Genomic DNA, 25,302 nt, shown 5'->3' with positions numbered 1-25,302 from the left:
TGAACTTATCTTCAATTTTTTTGTAATATATTTGTTAGAAGTAAAGAGATGGACAGATTTTGATTACATTTTTAATGATTGTTGAAATGTTTCATGTTTCATTAATATTTTGAACGTCTGTTTTCTTTCTTACTGTTTCTTGTATTAAATTTTTGTATGTAATCTTCTTTATCGGGGTTGGAAAAAAAGTTTGTGTAACATTTTTTCGTTACATGCCATCTTGTTCTTATCCCTAACACGCGTGATTCCACGTATTTCTGTAAAAATGCATATAAAAAATTATTTTTTGAAAAATAAGGTCATAAAGAAGTTTCACTTCTTACGTGTGTACACTAGTTTTTTTCAATTTTGCACACATTTTTTTCAATTTAATTCATATTCAGGTAGTAAAACAATTAACAGTTATATCAAGAATGAGTGATACATACGAGTTACATCTCTTGCGTCACGCTGTTAGCCTGGTACTTCATCATGATGGTATTACAGGTAATTAAAAAAAGGAAATTTCATTAAAAAAAGAGCGTGTGTGCCGAGCACACGTGTCAGAAGTGAAACTTCTTTGACAAGATTCAAATTTCAAAGGTAGCAAAACCGTCGCCTTAATCTATGATGTGACGGTAGTGTCATGACGCGACCTTGAAATTTTACTCTCAACGCGCGTAAAGAAGTTTCACTTCAAAATTGTGCTTTTTTGATAGATGCTATGTCCGAAATAGCTAGAAAAGAATTAACATTGATTCTAAAATATATCAAGTGGCGTAATTTATTAAGATTTTTCGTATACAAACAATAGTTTACGCCATTTTATCTCAGACTAGCTGCGCTCCGCTGTTTTACCCGCATTGTCCCGCACCTGTTGGTCTTATCGTGATGATATATAGCCTATAGCCTCCCTCGATAAATGGTCCATCAAACACCGAAATAATTTTTCAAATCGGACCAGTAGTTCCTGAGATTAGCGCGTTCAAACAAACAAACTCTTCAGCTTTATAATATTAAGTATAGATATTGATTCAGTATAAAATATTAATAAATATTACAGGTACAAGTCAACAGCACGTTACGAATGATTTTATTAGACTCCTATCTGAAGCTATAGAGGGCTGTAACAAGAAAGTATCGCAGTTTTTAAGGTAATGTTTATTTTAATTTAAAACTATCCATAAATTATAACAAACTATAGTTCAGTTATATTTCATTTTCAGTTTTAGGCCGCGTTTCCATCTGCAAGAAAACTTCCGCAAGAAATGTCCGACAGTCTGTCTGACAGCAGCTTGCAAGTTGCAAGTCTACTTGCAGGTGGAAATGCGGAATTAGAATTGCAAGCTGCTGTCAGTCAGACTGTCGAACATTTCTTGTGGAAGTTTTCTTGCAGATGGAAACGCGATCTTACTCTTGGCATGTATTTTTTATTTTTATTCAGTAATAATTTTTTTCTGTTTTGTCAATCTTCGCGTTTATTTGCATATTATGTACATAATATATTGCATATATTTTTTGAAGTGAAACATCTTTAGGCGCGTTGAGAGTAAAATTTTCTAGGTCTCGTCACGTCATGGAGTAAGGCGACAATTTTGGTATCTTTGAATCTTGCCAAAGAAGTTTCACTTCTGATACGTGAGCAGCTTATACACGCTCTTTTTATATCAGATATCACACTTTTCTAAAAACTTTATGATCAGTACAAAAACGTTATTACTATTATACTGCTTTTCTTTTTAAAAATGTATAATTTTCAGCATTTTAACTCCCACGTGGGGTGGGAGCAGGCGACCGAAAAGCAATCAGCAATTTATAGTCTGCCATCAACTTAACATGAGCCAATGTAGAGTAAGTATAATTTATTTAGGGCTGATTTTTCAATCCTTGGTTAAAACTTATTCATCGAATAACGTATTAAATTACCATTTCAAAAATGTATTCTAAGTGTCCGTATTTGACAGTTTACAGGTGACATTTTAATATGTTCGTGTAATACTTTATTGGACGGATAAATTTTAACCAAGGATTGAAAAATCGGCTCTTAGAGAAACTTATTACCATTTTTTTAATTTTAACGAATCGTCCCAAAATCTTTTATCATTTCCAAAATTCAAAATTTTGAACCAAGGATATTTTATTTACTTATATGTTACACTGTTTCAGCTAAGGTTTCAGCTAATATTTCATTTATAATAATATGTAAAAACTGAAAATCTCTTAAAATAAAAATATAACTAATAATTTAACATATCGATGACTATTTAATGATCTCAACTTTACATGTTTCATTGTCGGATTATAAAACAACTACCTCATTAAATTGCCTCTAAAGGTCAAAAAAATGTCCGGGCCGTGTTCTAAGAAACATTAATTGAAATTAACACGATATTTCGTGGCAACTGTAATGTTAAAAAATTAGAAAACTCTACCTAATAGGTACCTACACGTAGGCAGAGTTTACCGTCAGACAATTTTAAGCGTGATTGTGAGTTTAGTTGTTTATTGTATGTCAATAGTATTCTTACTCACAACATTGAAGTATCTTGCCTAATAATAATAATATACCCTGGAGAGAAAGTACTTGAAATACTGAAGATAGCGAATTTTGCTGAAAGGAAACGTTTCTTTATTTTTTAAAATAAATAGAATAGCATTCAAAGATTTTCGAAAATTCACTTGCTTCGATCGGAAATCGAACTAACTGAAAATGGAAAAATTTTGAAAAAAAAAATTAAATTTGTTATTTTACTCTTTAAATCTATATATAAAGATAAAGGAATGTTTCCTTTCAGTAATATTTTCTATCTTCCATATTTCAAGTACTTACCCTCCAGGGCCCATCAAAAATGTCGACCCAGTTTACTGATATCTAATTGGTTTCAAACTCAAACAAACTCAAACTCAAACAAACTCAAACTCAAACAAACTCAAACTCAAACATTAATTTATTCAATTAGGCTACTATTTAGTAGCACTTTCGAATCGTCATTACATAAGTATTTTAACATTTTCAACTTTACAAGAATCACTTTTATACTTAAGTGATAATAAAGTTCACAGAAACTCAAGACTCCATGCTACTACTAGTGTACAATCCACTTAGTATCAAAACATACTACCATGTACGATTGCCGGCGGTAGCACTGCATTATTCTATACGAGATTATAATGGTAAATATTAGAAAATATATACCTTATTTTTATTATAATTTGTGATTTTCTTTATTTGTCTAGGTAAATTTTCGTTGCAATCAATGCTTACAAATATTTTTGTTTGCTTGAAATTACAATGAACTGTATTAAGTTTTATAGCATTCAAATGATTTATAAATTAGAAATCATATTATCTTGTCATGTCTTGTTATTATCCTGATTTTATAGAAATAACTAATCTAACAATACCAGTTAAATAACCATCCATTTTTGACCCCTGGTTAGCTGGACTTAATTTGTTGCAAATGACCTCTAGTATAACCCCTTTGAAGGATCACGTCGAATTTCCAGTCACTCTGTATAATTTGTACTTTCTTGCAAATAAATAAATTTTGAATTTGAATTTGAATTTCCCAGACGAAGAAGTGGAATACCAGCTTCTCTCTTTACCAGCATCAGTGATCAATCTCCCCGGAAGGAAATCCACAGCAATACAAGAATTATGTTTTGAGGCTGAAAATATTCCTCCTTTGGGTTTCACTGCGTATTATATTACGCCTATACGCGATCAATTGGTAATTTGTTTGTTTGGTAACTAGGTTTTTGCCGCGGCTTCGCTTGCGTTATAAAAAAAAATTGCGTGTGTGTCGAGCACACATGTCAGAAGTGAAACTTCTTTGGCAATTTAAAAAAATACCAATAATTTTGCCATGACACGACCTTTCAACGCGCCTAAAGAAGTCTCATTTCAAGAAATAAATTAATATTTAGACAGAAAATTTTTAACGGATTTAAAACGGTTAAATAATAGAATAAGTAAATCGTGTTTATAATCCACTAAAAAGTCTTTAATTATAGTTTATTTTATTTACAAGTACCTGTGTGTTACTCGTATAAAATCAAAGTTATACATACATGTCACATTTTTAATATAGCGCCATTTGTCGGAATTTAGAAACCTATATTGTTGGAAAGGAAAGCTGTTGTTTAAATCTTATTCAAAAATATGGGGTCTATTTATTATTATAACAGGCGGAAGGCATGTATGTGAAGACATCTCAATCTAACTCAGATCCAGAACAGGAAGTTACACCAACTATTAGTAATGAGGTAAGACCATTGGTCATTCTATTTGATAAGATTTTATAATTCTATTATATTTAACTAGCGGTCCGCCCCGGCTTCGCCCGTGGTACATATTTCGCAATAAAAGGTAGCCTATGTTCTTTCTCAGGGTCTAAAGATTGTCTGTGCCAAATTTCATCAAAATCGTTCCAGTAGTTTATGCGTGAAAACCATATATACATACATACATACAAACCTTTTCTCTTTATAATATTAGTATAGATTAATCGATTGAAAGTTGATCCACTGACTTATAATAATTCTTCTATAACTAAGTTATGTTTGTATTTTTTCTTATGATTTCATTTAACAGAAAAATTGTTGCACTTTGAATCAATATTGGCACCCATAAATTTGCATTAACACTCACACTCACACAAATACAAACTCAAACTCACACTTACAGACTCACACTCACACTTTACTTCACTACATAGTATAAAACAAAGTCGCTTTCTCTGTCCCTATGTCCCTATGTATGTTTAAATCTTTAAAACTAAGCAACGGATTTTGATGCGGTTTTTTTTAATAGATAGAGTCATTCAAGAGGAAGGTTTTAGTATATAATTTATTAGGTTTTAGATAATTAGCGGCCGAAGCCGCGTGTGGAAAGCTAGTAACTAGTAACATTTTATCATTCATAATTATATTACCCATACAATCAACATTTTTTTCTTATTTCAGCACGGATATAGGTATTTTTTTTTTCACTAATAATATATTTACAATTTTTTCTTTATTTATTTAATTTCAGTATATAAAAGTGACAGTAGACCAAAAGACAGGTTTACTAGAGTCGATACAACATTTAGACGGACTAAAAATTATGGTCTCCCAAAACTTTTACTTCTACAGTCAGACCCAAAAAGCTTTACAGTCTGGTGCTTATAGCTTCAGACCAGACAAGAATAGACCGATTCCGGTGAGATTTTTACATGTTCGAAGTTATAAAGTTGATACTGTTTTTTTTATAAATTATTAGTTATTAATTTATTTCTCTCAAATCCGTATTAATATTAAAATACGAAACTGTCCGTCTGTATTTTTAACATGTTATTATCAGCTTCGCTTGTCTGTTTGTATGTAACTGCTTTTAGACTCGATTTTGACCAACTATAACCGGACATATTATTTAATTTAAACTTTGTACACTTATCAAGTATCGGTGACAATACAATACAATAAAAAATGTCACGCGTAACGAAAAAATGTTACACTAAATTTTTTTCCAACCGCGTTATTGAAGTTTCACTTCAATAATCCCATAAAAGCAATTCTTTTAAGATATACTATCTTAATGAAGCGTGTTTTTTAGTTTATTACTATTTCTATATAGATATCAGAAAAAGCCACATTCCATACAATCCGAGGGTCACTAATAAAGGAAATCCGACAAAGATTCAGTGATTGGGCGACCCAAGTGATAAGACTGTATCGTGGGGAAGAATTTGTTGAGTTGGATTGGATTATAGGGCCAATACCTTTAGGGTGAGTGTATAATCTATACTAATATTATAAAGCTGAAGAGTTTGTTTGTTTGAACGCGCTAATCTCAGGAAATTATTTCGGTGTTAGATAGCACATTCATCGAGGAAGGCTATCGATAAATGGGCTATCTAACACCGAAATAATTTTTCGAATCGGATCAGTAGTTCCTGAGATTAGCGCGTTCAAACAAACAACCTCTTAAGCTTTGCAATATTTGTATTCATTTTTTCCGTTGTAGAACGGATCCCGGTAAAGAAATAGTAAGTATCTTCAAGACGAATATCAGCAGCAATGGACAGTTCTACACTGACTCAAACGGTCGGCAAATGATCAAGAGGTCCTGTTGGAATGAGACAGCTAGTAAGTAATCAAAGTTAAGTAATTTGAAATGTTGTATGAATATAGTGTAATTCTTATTGTGAGGTTTAAGAGGACCACGTTAAAATTATTTAAACATCTCCATTCTGTGCATGAATTTGTAAATGCATACCTCTTAAACAGCAGGAACGATTTCAATGATTTTGTTTTCTTTCTTCAAATGGATTCCAGCTAAACTTATATTTAAAATTCGAATGCAAGCGCCATTACATCATTGATTTAATAAAATAAAAAAATTGAATACAATATGTTTATAATCATAATAAGTACACTTCTTTTATTTAAAACGACTCGATCGAATTTCTTGCCGATTCTTCTTGGAAGAAGCGACATTTCGAATCTCTAAAATTTAGTCAAAAAAATCACTAACTGTAATTATGGACTTGTAAAACTTTTATTAAGGTTTTTGAGTTTGAGTTCGTCACGACTACACATATACAATAGCTGTCCCGGCAAACGTTGTTCTGCCTTATTCTTCATCATGAAAAATAGATGTTAGCCGATTCTCAGACCTACCCGATATGCACACAAAATTTCATGAGAATCGGTACAGCCGTTTTGGAGTAGTATGGTAACTAACATTGTGACAGGTGAATTTTATATATAAGATGTAGATTGTCTAGCGACATAACTTTCTCACACTAAAAATAACACTGCTACAAAACATCATGGTAAACCAGGTCATCACCAAAAGAAGCCAGTAGCATCTTGCTATTACCCTGTGACGTCACGCATCTGTATCAGCTCTCTGAACACTAGTGTCGACGTTTGTGTCCTCACTGACCGGTGTCAGGGCGGCACGTCTTATAGTGATGGCGAGATTGAGTTGATGGTAATAATCTACAGGGTTACTTGTAAAACACCAGCAATCTCGCAGGACAAGATAGCTAACATCATAAGTAACAACATTTGTTCTACGACTTTTGGCATAACGCAATAAATTTTTTTTATGATTTTTTAAGCTTTTATTGTACTCTCCTAACATTTGTAAGTCTATGTTCTACTCATTATCGAAAGGACGACGCGACGCCCCCTTCCCCCTTTCGTTCGCTTCGTGTTAACGTAATTTTTGGGATACGATACGCGTAGAGTTTATAATATTCAAACGGAAAATTAAATGAATATTTATTTTTATATGAAAATAAAATCTGACAAATTATCACAAGTCGTAGAACAAAATATGTTGTTACTTATGATGTTAGCTATCTTGTCCTGCGAGGTTGCTGGTGTTTTACAAGTAACCCTGTATAGTTATAACTACACTTAGTAACTTGCTTATTAACTCAATCACTTACAAACTAAGTCACTTTAACCAACTCACGTGCTTTGTAAACTAACTCACTTACATGCAAACTGATTCATTCCTATACTAACACATTAAATAACTAAATCGCTCACTTAAGAATTCACTCAGTCACGAATTAATTCGTTGACTAACTAAATAACTCTCTTACTAACAAAACCGCACACTTTTAAACTAACCCACTCGCTTACTTTCTAACACACTCGAAAATAACAAACAAACTTACTGATTTATCCTATTCCACTGTTAATTTATTAACTTGTTACCTTTACACTCCACCTGTAATTAGAATTATCAATTTTAGGGAAAAAATTCTACTAAACAAAACGGCTGAATTGATTTTGGTAAAATTTTTTAATTAAACAGATAGTTAATAACTTGATTTAATTGCACTTTAAATTGTGACGGGATATAATTAAATAAAACTAAAAATACAATCTCTAATACAGTTACACAGAAGACTTATAACAGACGATGGGTTTGGTTTGGAAGAGAGCCTTAACGAAGAAGCATTTGGTGTCGGGCAAGTTGTGAGAGGCAGACATCGGATTTTCTTCGGAAATTCGAGATTTGATGGTAAGTTGTGTGTCTGTGTATTAATAAACTAGCGGCCCGCCCCGGCTTCGCTCGTGGTACATGTTTATGTTTTCTTTCCATAAGAACCATCCTCGTACAGTCGTACTTCAAGGAATATTATGAAATTCTAATATATCACGGCATCACGCGTGAACGGCTGGACTGTTTTCGATAATTATTTTTTATAATACTCCTTGAAGTACGAGAATGGTTCTTATGGAGAGAAAACGTAAACATGTACTACGCTAGTAAATATATAAAATTACTATAGCTACACTTATTACAAAACCATACTTACAGTGGAAGATTTATCGTTTTCTGAGCGTGTAGCTCAAACGGCTAGAAAATGGTTATATGAACCGTGGTTATTCTTGACACCAGGAGAGAAAATAAATAGAAGGAAATGGCAGAATGTGAGGAATAAACGGGTGAGTTTGTCTGTCAGTTTGTTCGTACTTATTAAATTTTATCATAAATTTTAATGATTTTTTTGATATAGATGTATAAAGTATTTTAAAGCAGACACTTTTCTTAAAAATCGATGAAACTTTATTGATTGAACAGATTTTATTTGATTGGAACCGAAATATTATATAAACTGTATAACAAAAAAGAACTGTAAAACAAAATAGAAATAATTAATCTTTCCTCCTTATTATTATATAATTCATATTATATATATTTCAGTATATTTTTCGCTAGAATTCAATTCAAAATATATAAGAAATTTTATAAGTTGTACTTATTATCCACGTAATTACATCAAATTATTTTTTAATTAAAACAAATGATAACTGCGTTAAAAACAGCCGACTTCAAACTTGCACTTGCAACATTTACAAATACCTACGGACAAAAATGCTCATAAAATAAAAACTACTGGATCTATCCGAATAAAATTTTTATGGGACCAATTCGACACCATCTCGCATCGAACAAAAAAAGAATCACGTAAATTCATTCGCGCGCCGACCGTCTTACCGAGTGGACGTACATACCTGTGCGCATACCGTGTTATTGTTACAACTACTGACAATGAACGTAATGCGATCACCTACTGGAAGTGGCATGGTTTCTGTGCATAGTGACCCTCAAATTAATGTGTCTAGTGAAAAGCCCCTTGATCAGCAAGTAACTTTTCGTCATAAAAGAAAATTTAAAGACGATGATGAATCGATCAAAAATGAGTTAAGTGAATTAAACAAACAAATGTCCCGGATGATGGATATGATGTCGGCCTTATCTGATAACCAAAGAGAGTTCATGAATAAAATCTCAGGCGACATTTCATCTATTAAACAGGAGATGTCTGAAACGAAACTGTCACTAGAAACACTGAAAATGGAGCAGACTTCGCTTAAAACTAATGTTAATTTGCTTCTAAATAAGAACTCCGATACCGAAATACGGCTTAATGGTGTTGAAGCTTAATTAAAAGACCTACCTCTCGACATTAATAACTTCAAGCAACCTTCAAACCAGAAAGAGATTATATATGAAATACATGAGCGTCAAAAACGCAGCAAAAATTTAATAATTACCAACTTACCTGAATGTGTCGCTGTCGAGACAACAACAAGAAAAGCTTCTGACGCTAAAAATGTAATACAATTTCTAAAAAACATAATACCGTGTAGCCCAGATCCAGTAGCAACAATAAGACTAGGTAAATTAATACCAAACAAATGTCGACCACTAAAAGTATGTTTTTCAACAGAAGAACCAGTTAAAATAATTTTAAGAAATAAGCACAAAAATTGTAGAAAAGATATTGGGATTTATTCCGATCAAACTCCACAGCAACGAGCATACCTAAAACTTCTAAAAGATGAACTCAAACAAAAAACGGACGAGGGTATAAAAAACTTAAGTATAAAATATATTAAAGGCATCCCTAAAATCGTTGAAACGGATTCAAAAAACTAGATCAAGCTAAAAGAACAGAAGATTTAACCAACCCGGCTATCGATAACCTGACATACCAACTAACCAATAACTATGGTGAAATTAAATTCTCAAATAAATCCCTGAAATTTATGTATGCAAATGTACGTAGTATTGTAAGACCAGGTAAATTAGATGAACTTAGATGTGTGATAGAGTCATTTAAATACACAATACACGTAATCATATTGACTGAAACTTGGATCAAAACAAAGGACGAAGGTGAACGACTCCAACTTCCACGATATAGGCACTATTATAATTACAGGTCAAATAGTAGAGGAGGTGGGGTCTCAATATTTGTCCACAACAATCTCCAACACAATCAAAGTCACGATCTAGTATTACTTGATAACCATTATCTCTGGGTCCACCTCTATAACTATTCATTGGACATAGGTGCTATATATCGTAAACCAGATCCAGTTACACTTCAAAATTTTTTCGAAACCTTTGAAATACAACTTCAAAAAAGTAGCAGAGCCATCATATTTGGTGATTTCAATATAAATTTATTAAATTTGGATCGAACTAATAATACCTACAAGGACTTGGTTGAGATAAATGGCTTCCAACTACTAAACAAGATTGATGAAACATACTGTACACGAGAAACCAATACGACAAAATCAATTCTAGATCATGTTGCTACAAATGTGAAACAAAACGATTTCCACCTTGCCATTGTAGAATCAGCAATGTCAGATCACAAACAGATATTCTTAGAAATGAAGAAATATAAACCTGATTTATTTAAAAGAATAGAATATGAAGCACTAAATTACAATGAATTATACTTATACATAAAAAATAACCATATTTACAATAACAATTTGGAATATTCACAAGTGGAATTAAGATTAAAAGAAGCAATAAACAAAAATAAAGTCATTAAATCAAAAATACTCAACAAACCAAGACAAGACTGGATACACAGAGATATAATTAAAGAAATCAACGACAGAAATCAAATTTATTACGAGCACAAATTGAACAAAGATAACAAATGCATTGAACAGAAGTTTAAAAAGAAGAGAAATCAAGTAACTGCTAAAATACAGAAAACAAAAAACGAATATTATACAAGAGAATTTCATAAAGTTCTCAAACAACCAAAGAAGATGTGGAGCCTTATAAACTCGTTATCTAGGAATAGCACAAAGGATACTGTCATTCCACAGATCATAACCCCTACTGGCTTAATAAGCGATGAAAAGGAAATTTGTAAGTGTTTTAATATCTTCTTTGCTTCGGTTGGCTCGAATTTAGCAAATAAAATTCCTAAAACCCAGAATTATCAACTTAGTGTGACATTAGATTACAATAATTCATTCACCCAGTTTAATCCCACTAACGCTGAAGAAGTAAAAAACATTATTAACTCGCTAAACTCAAATACCAGCTCAGGGTTAGATGGCATTAGCGTTAAAGCCTTAAAATGTATCAAAGACTTGATAAGCCATGATCTAGCGTGTTGTATAAATAAATGTCTATCAGAAGGAACATTTCCAAACTCTCTAAAAATTGCCAAAGTCGTACCTATATTTAAAGCTGGTAGCAAAACAGACCCTAACAATTACCGACCAATCTCTGTCCTACCTGTTATATCAAAAATTTTTGAAAGGGTCTTGCACACTCAATTAAAAAAATTCCTTGACTCAATCAACTTTCTTTATCAGAAACAATACGGCTTCCGTCCCAAATCCAATACTCTCTCAGCCATAACAAAACTTATTAGTAACTTAGACAATAGAAATATTGCGGTTGGCATTTTTGTGGACCTAAAATTTGCATTGGTATCAGGGGAACAGCTCATGAATTAATTAAATCCTACCTCGCAAACCGTTGTCAAATTGTCAAAATTGGATCATGTCAAAGTGATCCTATGCCGATATGTTATGGAGTACCACAAGGCTCTATTTTAGGCCCACTATTGTTCCTAGTATACATAAACAACGTATATGAGCTTCCCTTCAAAGGTGACTTAAGTCTATATGCTGACATCTATAATACTTGTATCCTGATACAAAAATTGTTTAATAAGGAAATTCATACAGATATCACTTTAACTAAAAGAAAGCGAAATTCTAATCTACGACAAAATGTATGTTATGACAACCTAAATATCCATCCAGCCCGTACCTACTATGGCTCAAAAAATTTACTTCATGACGGAGTTAAAATATACAATAGCCTACCTACAGATGTAAAACAAATAAAATCATTAAAATCATTAGGATTGTTCAAAAAGAAATTAAAACTTCATATACTACAAAATGAAAATATTTCCTGTAATAACTATCGTGTATAAAACTTAAAAATGTAAATAACTGAAATAAAATCAGCAATATAAAGAAAAATAACAACGATCACAAAGTACTCTTATCACAGTCACTAGTTAAAAAAAAAAAAATAAAAAAAAAATATATTATAGTATAAAGTGTTAATTATAACATAAAAAGTATATATACAAAAATAATCAAAAGAGTAAAAACCATTATAACATAATATTATGAATTATTATATAAAGTAATAAACAAAAAAAAAAAACAAACAAGAGTGTATATATTCAAGATTGTAAAATTACTTTAAATAGTTAAGTCATTTACACTAAATGTTTAAATAAATTTACAATTAATATTTATTTTAGTTCATGCACTCGATGTCACATTTAGTTGATTTATATCCGCGTTAGCATTCCTTACGAACACAGCCATACCGTCATAAGACGATATTATTGTACAGAGTAGTTCTCCGCTCACCCGCAAGTTTTTAACATTTTTGTCAAGGTGTACAAGTTAACACTATTGAATTAGAATAAGTGAATTGTAAAATTCTTTTGAAATAAATGTCTCTAAACCTAAATCGGTTCAGAAACCTCGGAGTAATCGGTGTACATACATAAAAAAAAACATACCGGCCGAATTGATAACCTCCTCCTTTATTGAAGTCGGTTAATAACATACAATATTCAACTTTATTAATTTATTTGTGCCCGGTCAAGTTCGCCATTATTAGCTATAAGGTCGAGCTTTGTACTTTATCTCTATTTTGAAATGTATGTATTGCTAGAAGACCGACTTCGATAGCGAGTGCGTAAATTATTTATTACCATCGACTATACAATTAAAGAGTTTTATCAAAATCTGTCTAGTTGTTTTTGAGTGATTTTTTTTATTTTAATTTAGATTTTGCGTGACCAAACAGAGTCTACTACGATTTTTGAAGTTATACTTTTTTTGGCGCGATGGAGAAAAATGATGAGAGTGAATTTTTACGATGCGCGCGCACACCGACACATAAATTTAACAGCATGAAGTTAGTTCTAGATGGTATGAAAATTGCTATGTTCAAGTTGTATATTCTAGTCTTTTTTCCATACGCCAAAGAAGTATAACTTCTAACGTGTGTACATAAGTACACACACTCTTTTTTTATATACATAGAAAATGTTACATGGTATACCAATATATATTTATATAATGAACTAAATATTATAGTATTCAGCGCTACGTCTTCACGGTTTACCTCGTCACATTAGTATCATATCTCTTGAACCTTGGAAGGGAGGATCGGTTCTATTGAGATTGGAAAATACACTGGAAAAACATAAAAGTAAGCCTTTCTGTGTTCTATTTGTAATTAAATAAATAAATAAATCATTTACACATTAAAAAATACAAAATTAAAGTGACCCAGGCTCTTAAGATAGTAAGAACTGTTTTTCAGGAGCCTGGTAATTTTGGTAAGATTTCAAAATATCCTGAAAAAAAGTATGAGTAAGTTTTTCTATAAAACTTAAAATTAGGTTCGATTTATAGTTTAGATTTAAAAGTTAATTTATAATTATATATGATTTTATTGTACGTATATACGAAAAAAAAATGTGTGCGTGTACTAGAGTACACACGTAAGAAGTGAAACTTAGGGATAAGAAAAAGTTTTTGAAGTGAAACTTCTTTATCGGGGTTGGACAATAATTTAGTGTAACATTTTTGCGTTACGGTGTAGGCGTGACATTTTTGCGTTACGCCGTAGGCGTGACATTTTTGCGTTACGCGCCAACTTTTTCTTATCCCTAAGTTTCACTTCTTACGTGTGTACTCTAGTACACGCACACATTTTTTTTATATTTCATCATTTTCCATAAGAATTTAATATATTTTCAAAAAAGTTGAAATGTCAAATATTTCTGAAAAAATAAGGTTTCTGCTAGGTAATATACTAATATATACTAATATAATATATTGTTTACTTTTTTTACTCCAAAATATTTTTTTTTCAGGTCTTAAACCGGAAAAAGAAATGCTGGACGATTTCACAAATTCCCACATAACAATAGATTTAAATAAGATTTTTGTGCATTTCAAAATATTATTGGTAAAAGAAACTACATTAGCTGCAAATCAGTGGTTAGAAGAGGCTAGACAAATGGACTGGAGTACTAGGTAGGTATAGTATCTATACTTAATATTATAAAGCTGAAAAGTTTGTTTGTTTGAACGCACTAATCTCAGGAACTACTGGTCCGATTTGAAAAATTCATTCGGTGTTACATAGCCTATTTATCGAGGAAGGCTATAATCTATACAGGGTGTAATCGTTAAGTGTGCACAGGCGAGTATTCTATAAATATTGCAGATATCAAAAAACTTTAAACTGATATCGAAAGCCTAACCTATCACTAATCACTAAAAATTAATATTGTCATTTTACTCATTTTACCTAATGAGTAAAATGACAATATTAATTTTTAAAAAATAAAACGGGAAATATCCAAAAAAGTTACATTAAACACTCCCATATATTGAATTTTCTGATGGGTTTTGGGCAGGAAAAAGCAAAGATTGTTAAATAAACTTAAGATTCTTTATTAGACGATGCGCGTAGTACGAAGGGTAAAGACGGAAGAGGAGAAATTATAAGATGACACATAGGTATTTGACATACACATTTGTTTATACAAACTCTTTTCACCAACACTGGCCCTTAAACAAATGTGTAGGTACATAATTATTGTACAACATTAAACAAGTTTAGTTTTTACAATTTAAGAATTTAACAAATTTATTGTAAACCTAAACACGTTACAAACTTATAATGCTTTTCTTTAGTAAGTGGTTTTGTTAAAATATCGGCAGTCATTTCAGAAGTACACAAATAATTCAAATTAACAATATTATCTTTTACAACTTCTCTTATAAAATGATGCCGCACATCTATATGTTTCGTACGAGCATGATACATAGGATTCTTACACAATTTTTGTGCTGATTGGTTATCATTAAAAATCGTAACAGAACAATGCCTACCTAACAATTCATACAACAGAGTTCTTATGAATAACGCTTCTTTACAAGAATCTGATAGAGCCATATATTCTGCTTCTGTGCTAGAAAGAGCGACTGTTCGCTGTTTTCTACTTTCCCACGATACAGAACAGTTCCCAATTTGAAACACAAACCCAGTGTACGACCTACGATCGACCTCACACGAAGCCCAGTCAGCATCAATATACCCATTGATGTCTAGACCACTTCTACTAAAAACAAGTTTGAAGTTTACAGTACCCTTTAAATACCGTAGCACGCGTTTCGCGGCCTTCCAATGACGCTGATCATAACAATCATTATACTGGCTCAGCATGCTTACCGCGTGCGCGATGTCTGGCCTGGAGCTAACTGAAATATAATTTAAACAACCAATTAAATTTCTATATTCCAAATTCTCCTCCTTTTTATCAGCCTTTACAAGTTTCAATCCCGATTCCATTGGAGTTTGAGCTGGCTTACAGTCAGTCATATGAAAACGGTCTAAAACATTCTTTATGTAACTAGACTGATCAAGATAGATATTATCTTGGTTTCTTGTGATGCGCATACCAAGTATATGGCTGGCTGGCCCTAAATCCTTCATTTCGAATTCTTGCATGAGTTTCTTCTTTATTTCAACTTTCATTTGTGAATTTCTGGTTGAAAATAATAATATATCGTCCACATACAACCCAATGATGACTAATTCTTCACCATTTGATTTAAAATACACGCAGGGCTCTGAGGACAGTCTTCTGAAACAAAGTTTTGTAACCAACACATGGTTTATCTTTTCATACCAAGACTTCGAAGCTTGCTTTAGGCCATAAATTGCTTTATGCAATTTATATACTTTATGCTCACAGTCTTTTACTTTATAACCTTCCGGTTGTTCCATGAAAACTTTTTCTTGCAAATCTCCATTTAGAAAAGCAGTTCTTACATCCAAATGATCGATATCCATCTGCTTTTCAGCTGCTAAAGCCAATAATATGCGAATAGTGGAATATCGAACCACTGGAGAAAAAGTTTCCTCGTAATCAATTCCATAGCGCTGTGTAAAACCTTTAGCTACCAATCTGGCTTTATACTGCTTTAGATTTCCATCAAGATCTTTCTTTTTCTTAAAAACCCACTTGCACTTAATCGGTTTTTGATCTTTAGGTGGATCAGTTAATGTCCAACATTTATTTTTAATAAATGATTGATACTCATCAGCCATTGCTTTCTTCCAGTGAACAGCTTCAGCCCCTCCTAGAGCTTCTTGAACTGTCTCTGGTTCATCTCCAATGCAGGTCAGCATTGCAGTACACGCACTGTCATATTCCGATGTATCCATCGCATCTTCAAGTGTCGATTCACCTGGAATGTAAGTGACATCGGAAGAATCAACAGAACTACTGCTGTCAGAGTCATCTAACTCAAAAATGCACTGTCTTCTGGGATTAGTTACAATCTCATTTTCTTCCCCTTTTTCTGGTGATAGTGAATTTTCAGACTGTGCCACTTCAACATGAGAATCATTTGAGTTTAAATTCTCAGTCTGTAAATTATTTATCATCATGAAAAAATCACCATTTTCACATTTTTCAGTGTTTTTTGTATAGAATTTGTTTTCAAAGAAAGCAACATCCCTTGATTTAATAATTTTGCTGAGATTCTCTGGATCAATCAATCTATAACCCTTACTATTTTCACAATATCCTACAAAAATGTAAGGTTTACATTTTGAATCTAATTTCTTACGATTCTGTGTCAAGGCATAAACCACACAACCAAATATACGTAAATGGCTAAGATTCACCTTCTCATTAGTCCATTTTTCCTCTGGCGTGCTACCGTAGACTGCTTTTGTAGGGGACCGGTTCTTCAAATAAACAGCGGTATTGACCGCTTCTGCCCAGAACTGCCCATCTAAGCCTGCGTCTCGTAACATGCTGCGAGCCTTCTCGACGATTGTCCTGTTGGCCCGCTCAGCAACACCGTTCTGCTGAGGCGAGTGCGGTATGGTAGTCTGGTGAATGATGCCGTTATCCTTCAAATATTCCTGGAATATAGAATTGACATATTCGCCTCCATTATCCGTCCTCAACAATTTTATTTTTCTATTGGTTTGGTTCTCCACCATTGCCTTGAAATGTTTGAAGTTATCGAAAACTTCACTCTTATTTTTCAGAAAATAAATCCATGTTTTCCTACTACAATCATCAATAAACGTGAGGAAGTAACTAGCACCACCGAAAGATTTCACTGGCATAGGCCCGCATAAATCACTGTGTACAACACCTAACAGTTCATTTGACCTTCTTTGTGCCTTCTTAGAAAAAGGTAATTTGCTAAGCTTCCCCTTAACACAAGCTTCACATTGACTGAACTGTGATTTATCATAAGTAATACCACTAGCCATACCTTTCATTAACAAATGCATACTCCTCATATTGAGATGTCCTAGTCTCCTGTGCCATGTCTCCTGTGTAACAGAGTTAGCAGCCGCCTGGAAACTCAGCTCAGTTTCTTTCTTACAGCTCTCAGATGCTTTCTTCTGCACTAAATCTTGAGCTTCTGTATTTACCTTGGTAGTCGCAGATTCTACACTATTCCCTGAAAACATAGAACAGCCACCACATCCTACCACACACAAATCACGCTCTCTAACAGATTCTGCAGTTTCTAATTGATAAACACCATTTTTATGTACAGCTGTAGCTGCTAGCTTTTTACCATAGAATATATTACAACATTTTTCATTAAAAATAACTCTAAAACCCTTCCTAGTTAACGCACTGACTGACAACAAGTTTGTAGCTAAATTCGGTACATGATAAACTTCACTGATTGTTTTGATGCCTAATTTTAAATTTACTTTTACATCACCACGACCAGCAGTAAATAATTTTTCACCGTTAGCCACCTTGACTTCAGACACATAACCAGGAACAAAGTTATTTAGTATATTCTTGTCATGACACATATGACTACTCGCACCAGAGTCTATTAACCATATATCATTCTGCACACAAGCTGATAATGCTGTCAATAGTAACTGGTTTGTTGAGCTCTCCGCCTTAACTGGTTTCACAGATTTACAGTTCCTCGAGAAGTGACCAAGCTTCTTGCACTTAAAGCATTTGATTTTCTTACGTGCCGCCACCAACGCTGTTGAACTCGTGTCACCTTTTTCATCACGTCGATGCTTCTCCTGCATGAGCTTCGCTTTGACCACTTCACTCGACAACTTGATATTAGAATTTTCAAGTGCCATTATGAGTGGATCAAAGTCTTGAGACAAGCCACTCAGTAAGAGAACTGCAACGAAATCATCTTCCAGAGGTGAACCAATATCGTTCAGCTGTTGACTTAGGTCGCTAATCTTCGCAACGTAAGCTTCCATGCTTTCACATTCGCATAATTTTGTTGCAAACAAAAGACGAAGCAAACTCAGTCTCCTTGACAACCCCTTGTCTTCGTACGCCTTTTGCAAATTAATCCATGCATCCCGCGCCGTCTCTGCGTTCCTTACATGCGTAAAAACCGAGGGCTTTACTGACAAACAGATCTTAGCAAGAGCTTTCTGAGATCTCTTCATATAAGCCGCATCTTTGACATCTTCAGTTTTATCTTCCGAAACGACGTCCCATAAGTCCTCGTGAATGAGTAGCATTTTCAGTTGGAACTTCCAATTACTGTAGTTTTCTATGCCGCTCAACTTCTCCACAGGAGTTAAAGTCGAAACCGATGTCGATGTCGCCATTTTTACATGTATGGACGGGCGTTTTAGTTTATTTATAAAATTACTTTTATTCTGCCAAAACTCAAAAATAATTATATACAGAGCAAAGATAACGTCCTGGGCCCATAACCTGATGGGTTTTGGGCAGGAAAAAGCAAAGATTGTTAAATAAACTTAAGATTCTTTATTAGACGATGCGCGTAGTACGAAGGGTAAAGACGGAAGAGGAGAAATTATAAGATGACACATAGGTATTTGACATACACATTTGTTTATACAAACTCTTTTCACCAACATTTTCCATACATTTTGTGTTCAAAGAAAATGTTCGAAGTGACGTCCTCGTTTTGGAATACCATTGTTTTCCACATCAAGCTCTATTTACAGTTTCTAACTGAATTTTGATTAAAATTTGCGAAGTAATTGAAGTAAAAATTCAAAAAAAGAACCAAATTTTTTCATATATTACATGTTTAGGATAGTCATATCTCATACTAAATGTATGGGAGTGTTTGATCTAAATTTTTTGGATATTTCCCGTTGTATTTTTAAAAATTTATTATTGTCATTTTACTCATTAGCTAAAGGGCTTTCAATATCAGTTTAAAGTTTTTTTGAAATCAGCAATAATTACGGAATAATTGCCTGTGCACACTTAACTATTACACCCTGTATATCATCACGCTAAGACCAAAGAGAGCGGAACCACGCGGGTGAAACCGCGGGTCACAGCTAGTATATTATAAGAAAACACATGCATACACACAAAATACGAACATTTTCCTTCCTGTTTTTACTTTGTTGTTTTTGATTTACTAGCTTTCTGCCCGCTACTTCGCCCGCTCTGTATAAAACCTAATTAATTATAGATATACTAAAATCTTCATCTTGAATCTATCTAAAAAAATACATCAAAATGCGTTGTGTTGTTTTAAAGATCCAAGCATACATATAGACAGACGCGGGAAGCGAGTTTGTTTTGTAGTAATTAAATCTAGTGTTTGATTTATGACATTTAACAAACTACGCGGGTTTTTCTTTGAAAACGCGGGCGAGCTAGTAATCAATAAATTGCGTTTAAAATTATAAATGCCATTGAATCTGTAAATGTAATATATATTTCTTTATTTATTTAGATATGTATACGCGGGTGGAGATGATGGAATATTACCGGAAGATAACCCAGATTATACAGATGACGTCAAACATAAAACGGATAAAGAATATGGTTGGTAAATAATGAAAAAAAAATGTGTGCGTGTAGTAGTATACACACGTAAGAAGTGAAACTTCTTTATGACCTTATTTTTAAAAAAATAATTTACTATATGCAACTTTACAGAAATACGTCGAATCACGCGTGGTAGAGATAAGAAAAAGATGGCGCGTAACGGAAAAATGTCACGCGTAACAAAAATGTTACACTAAACTTTTTTCCAACCCCGATAAAGAAGTTTCACTTCAACAACTATACTCACAATCACACTTGAAATTGTAAACAAAACTCTGCCAACGCGTGTATAAGGCAGAGTTTTCTGATACAATAGACTTTGAACTACTGCCACGAAATAAGGTGTGTATTTCAATGAATATTTTATACAATGCTTTTAAACAACCTTTTAACATATGATTGTGAGTTTAGTTGTTTATAATACGTTACTACTATTGTCCTAAAATTGTAATTTGTAAATAACTTTTATTTCTAATCTCATTGCTAAAGTGCACTCAGAAATCAAGGAATCAGTCAGAAATCAGTCAAAGAAAAACCCGCATAGTTCCCGTTCCCGTGGAATTTCCGGGATAAAACCTATCCTTCGTCCTTTCTCGGGCATCAAAATCTATACCAAATTTCATGCAAATTGGTTCAGAAGTTAAGGCGTGATTGAGTTACAGACAGACAGAGTTACTTTCGCATTTATAATATTAGTATGGATGGATGTATGTATCAAAAATTATTTATTTTCAGATGAAGATATAGATTCAAAAAGAACGTACAATAAAGGACAATTAAAACCAAAATCAAGTTATCAAGATTATGACAAAAGAAAGAAGAGAAACATTAACATAACACAAACAGACAATATGTTTAATAACACACAATTCAATTATTCCACTAATTCGTTCAGTTATGTCGATGATTTTTATAGAAAAAATATAATAAATATTTTTTCCAAAAAATTTGAGACAACAACAACGAGGAGACCAAAATTGAAGTTTTTAACAACTAAATCTAAAAAATATGATAAATATGATTCAAGTGAAAATTATTCGAATAGACGTTATAAGTCTGTTACAAGTTATGATGACACAGGTAATATAATTGATTTAATGGGTTTTTTTAGTATGATTGTTTAAATAAATTATAGTAAAGAGCTATTTTCTATATTATTACTAGCTTTCCGCCCGCGGCTTCGCCCGCGTTTTCAAAGAAAAACCCGCATAGTTCCCGTTCCCGAGGGATTTCCGGGATAAAACCTATCCTATCTCTCAAGTTGGATCGAACTGCACATGGTGTGCGAATTTTATTATAATCGGTTAAGTGGTTTAGGAGTCCATTGAGGACAAACATTGTGACACGAGATTTATATATATTAGAAAGAATTATGGAAATAGTCATAATGTAGAGTTTAAGGGGTAGTAAAGACATTTTATGTTTTATTTTTAAGTTATATAAAAGCCATTTTACTTAAATTTGACTAAAGTAGGTACATTAAGTTTTAACTAAATAATAACTAACGATTTTACCTAAAGGATTAAGGTTTAAAAGCTAACTTTTATGTATTAAAAAATCTGCCATTTCATAAACAAAAAAAGAGCGTGCGTGCCGAGCACATGTGTCAGAAGTGAAACTTCTTTGGCAAGATTCAAAGTTAAATCGTTAATACTCCACGACGTGACGGCATAACCATGACGCGACCTTGAAATTTTACTCCCAACGCGCCTAAAGAAATTTCACTTCAAAAAGCTCCCGATTTTAGCATAGTAAAAAAGATCATGTTAAATATTTAGCCAATACTATTTTAAATTCTATTTTTTTTAAACAGACATATATTATGTAGACGCAGATGATGGCGTAACAAAATCAATATACGAAATGTATTACAAAAAGAATCCATTTAGACGCTCTTATAAAACATATTTAAGAAGTTCTGAAGAAATAGAGAAACCCAGAAAAAGAATAAAAAAAGATGGCTACCGAAATAATTATAGGTCTAGAAGTAGAAGCAGAGGGCAGAGTTTTGATATGCCGTTTTTTATTTCTAATAGAAGCACTAAATTGGAAGATTTTGATGATAAAAGTGAGGAATTTAGAATATATGGGAACAGAGGATATTCTGAGACAGGTAAAGATGATAATTAAGATTAAAAATCTAGAAAAAATTACATTTTAAGAAGTATGTAAATAAATTGTACTATCTAATAATTAATTATTAAAAATCTAAAAAAAAGGTACTTTTCATATTTAAAAGTAAAACAGGTAGGTACAGATAATTATTGTTAAAAATCTAAATAATGTATGTAATTAATAATTACTCTAATTGTTAACAATGTCAATAAGCTCGTCGTTATTTTAGTAATTGAATCAAATTATTAGATTATATTTCATACTGATTGTAAAGAAAATTTAATTCCTTAAAATTCTAATACATATTTAAGATTTGAATACAATTTTTTCTATATTAAATTCGTATAAATCTTCAAGATTTTAATACGATTTTTCGTTTTTAAACAGAAACAATGCCAAGAAGAGATTTTATTAGCGTAAGATCTGCTAAATATAATAATGAAGATGAAAGTCAAGAACAAGACTATAGAGAAGAGTCAGAAGAAGTTAGGAGGAGTAGACGGTAAAGATTTTTTACTTACTTTGATGATTATTTGTTAAAAATATCATATTTTTAGGTTAATTCTGTATTCCAATGTATTTATTTTTTTAGATAATTGTATAAGTATTACAGTAATTTTTGTCCTAAAACCGTATTTTGTTGTTGAAAATTATATTCGAAAACCTTTATAGACGGAAATTTAAAAAAAAATGCAAGCCATAAAAAATAATGTTTGCTCCTATTGGTTCCAAAAACTGTTCTGTAAAAAATCTGACAAAGAATGCTATAAAACCAAACTACTGAACCAATTTTAATGAAATTTAGTACAAAGATAGGTTGAGATCTGAAAAAACACACATAATAGAAAATCCAGGTTTTATTTAATTACTCAAATCCTTATTTTAAGAGTTTTTCTCTTATAATTTACCAGATAAAATTATTCTAAATATTATTATTTTCAGAGCAATAAACGAAGAACCATCTTCCGAGGACAAGAGCGACACAGACTATATTATATCTCTCCGTCCCACTCAGATACGAACCTTTGTTATATGGTTTGAAGATAAAAAACCATACACTTTATAAATATAGTTTTTATTTAAATAGAAATTAAGAATTATTTATAACCTGTATTAATTTTAAAAAATATTAAAAAAAAAACTTTTTTATTTGTATCTGTTTTGTGTCTATAGTTATTGTAATGCATTTGAAAATATATACGACATCCTAAACTATGCAAAAATCTTGTTTGTATGTGTTATTCGAGCTTATCAACGAAACAGATGAATCTATTTTGATGAGACATTCAATAGAATATATGAATTGTACCCATTAAATGTTATGTAATTTATTGTAAATTATGATCAAAGTTAGCAACATGTAAGTGTTTTCAATAAAAATAAATTATTGTTTTATGTGTATTATTTCATCATCATCATGTCACAAATAACTTTATTACATCGTGAATTATGACAAAATGCCGATTAAGTGACATATTACTTATAAATATTTTTATTCTAAATCTTAATTCACAATAAACAACTGGACTCACAATCGGTCGTACAACTTTACTGAGCAGAGTTGAAAAAGTGTTCATTTAACAATACAAGAGCTTTATTGAATTTAATTAAAACTAAGTTACCTACTCATCAACTTAATACGTGTAAACCAGGGTTGATCTCGAATATTTATATTCCTGTCGTGGCCATATCGTAGATTTGCTCATTACACGAAATGATGTGGTTTGAGCAGATCAATGACAAGAAATCGTTTCTCGATGTGGCCAACTGAACGCGCGGTTGTTTCATGAAATGATCAAAATTATTAATTGATCATATCATAAAATAGTTACATTAGTTATTGGTAGAGGCGCTGCAAGCGCAAAGTTTATGTGATAAGATGACGGCCGTTGGCGAAAACTTTATTATTCGCAGTTAAAATAATTAGATTAATAAATTACAAATACGATCTGGTCAAATTATGTTGGCCACTATATCATGAAATGCGACCATTTCACGAAATGATCAATCTATCATGTAGGTATCTCAATTTACTTGTTTGTAATCTCTAGATAGTAAGTTTTGTGTACGAATGTTAAATATTTGTTAAGGTAAATAAAACATCAAACTGATTTGTACGTTTTTTATTTCATATAACATTTACACCTACTACTAACTCTAAATCTAATTATCTAAATCCTAATTAAAATACAGGTACAGTGTTACGAATAGAATAAATAAAGAGCTTTATTTTTCTTTTACTTCTTTCTTATGTTAATTTATTTCTGATGAATACAGTAAAAAAATGTTGTGTGGTTTTATGAAACCACGGTAAAAGTGAAACTGTTCGAACGGTTCCGAACACTGCTTTGTGTAGCGCATGTCGCGTGCCGAGTAGGTATACCTACTCGGCAGCCGCGATACACGCGACATGCGCTACACAGACCAAAAAGTTTGAGACGATGTAATAAAAGTTTCACTTTAAAAATCCTTAATATTGTGTTAGTACAAAACGGTAGAGACACTACAAATAAAACAGTTAAAATCAATTTTTTCGATAATTTTACTTTGTCACGAAATTTGCAAGTTCCCTCTGTCGTTGTGCAATCGAACTAAGAGCTAGCGCGCAAGAGCAACTTTTGTCTCCGCAACTATTTTGTCTCTCCCATCCACTGTATGGGGAGTTGCGTCGCTACGTGCGCGCACTTTCATACTAGCCCAAAGGTGGGAGAGACAAAATAGTTGCGGAGACAAAAGTTGCTCTTGCGCGCTAGCTCTTAAAGTTTTTCATACGCTGACTACGTAAAAAATACTCAAAATTTCCTATGCATTTTATCTTGAAGAATTTTTAAAGCTCTATAATGTACCTACTAGCTGACAGTGACAAACCACCGACCCATCTATGCTACTTGTTTGCTGAATTTTTGATAATATTTTTAGGAATGCTCAGAATATGAACATAGAGACACGAACAGTCCAATGTAAT

The 25,302-nt window shown here is 32.4% G+C and overlaps 1 protein-coding gene across 1 annotated transcript in view; it reads left to right on the top strand.

Moving 5' to 3' along the window:
• Positions 1–23,424, top strand: part of LOC123704251 (lysosomal alpha-mannosidase-like) — a 35,655-nt gene extending 12,231 nt beyond the window's left edge. The window contains exons 11-29 of the mRNA XM_045652560.1: positions 384–486; positions 1,043–1,133; positions 1,740–1,830; positions 3,036–3,153; positions 3,553–3,710; positions 4,168–4,245; positions 5,015–5,182; positions 5,597–5,748; positions 5,987–6,108; positions 6,807–6,958; positions 7,879–8,005; positions 8,306–8,433; positions 13,450–13,564; positions 14,235–14,397; positions 20,128–20,219; positions 20,958–21,302; positions 22,036–22,335; positions 22,725–22,839; positions 23,280–23,424. Coding sequence (XP_045508516.1) covers positions 384–486; positions 1,043–1,133; positions 1,740–1,830; positions 3,036–3,153; positions 3,553–3,710; positions 4,168–4,245; positions 5,015–5,182; positions 5,597–5,748; positions 5,987–6,108; positions 6,807–6,958; positions 7,879–8,005; positions 8,306–8,433; positions 13,450–13,564; positions 14,235–14,397; positions 20,128–20,219; positions 20,958–21,302; positions 22,036–22,335; positions 22,725–22,839; positions 23,280–23,403 — 2,742 coding nt within the window. The 3' untranslated portion in view covers positions 23,404–23,424. The remainder of the gene's footprint in view (positions 1–383; positions 487–1,042; positions 1,134–1,739; positions 1,831–3,035; positions 3,154–3,552; positions 3,711–4,167; positions 4,246–5,014; positions 5,183–5,596; positions 5,749–5,986; positions 6,109–6,806; positions 6,959–7,878; positions 8,006–8,305; positions 8,434–13,449; positions 13,565–14,234; positions 14,398–20,127; positions 20,220–20,957; positions 21,303–22,035; positions 22,336–22,724; positions 22,840–23,279) is intronic.
• Positions 23,425–25,302: the final 1,878 nt, after the last annotated feature.

The sequence above is a fragment of the Colias croceus genome, chromosome 29 (genome assembly GCF_905220415.1).
Source record: "Colias croceus chromosome 29, ilColCroc2.1".
NCBI classification, from domain to species: domain Eukaryota; kingdom Metazoa; phylum Arthropoda; class Insecta; order Lepidoptera; family Pieridae; genus Colias; species Colias croceus.
Note: the sequence above shows the minus strand (reverse complement) of the source record. Positions and strands in the feature narration are given on the sequence as shown.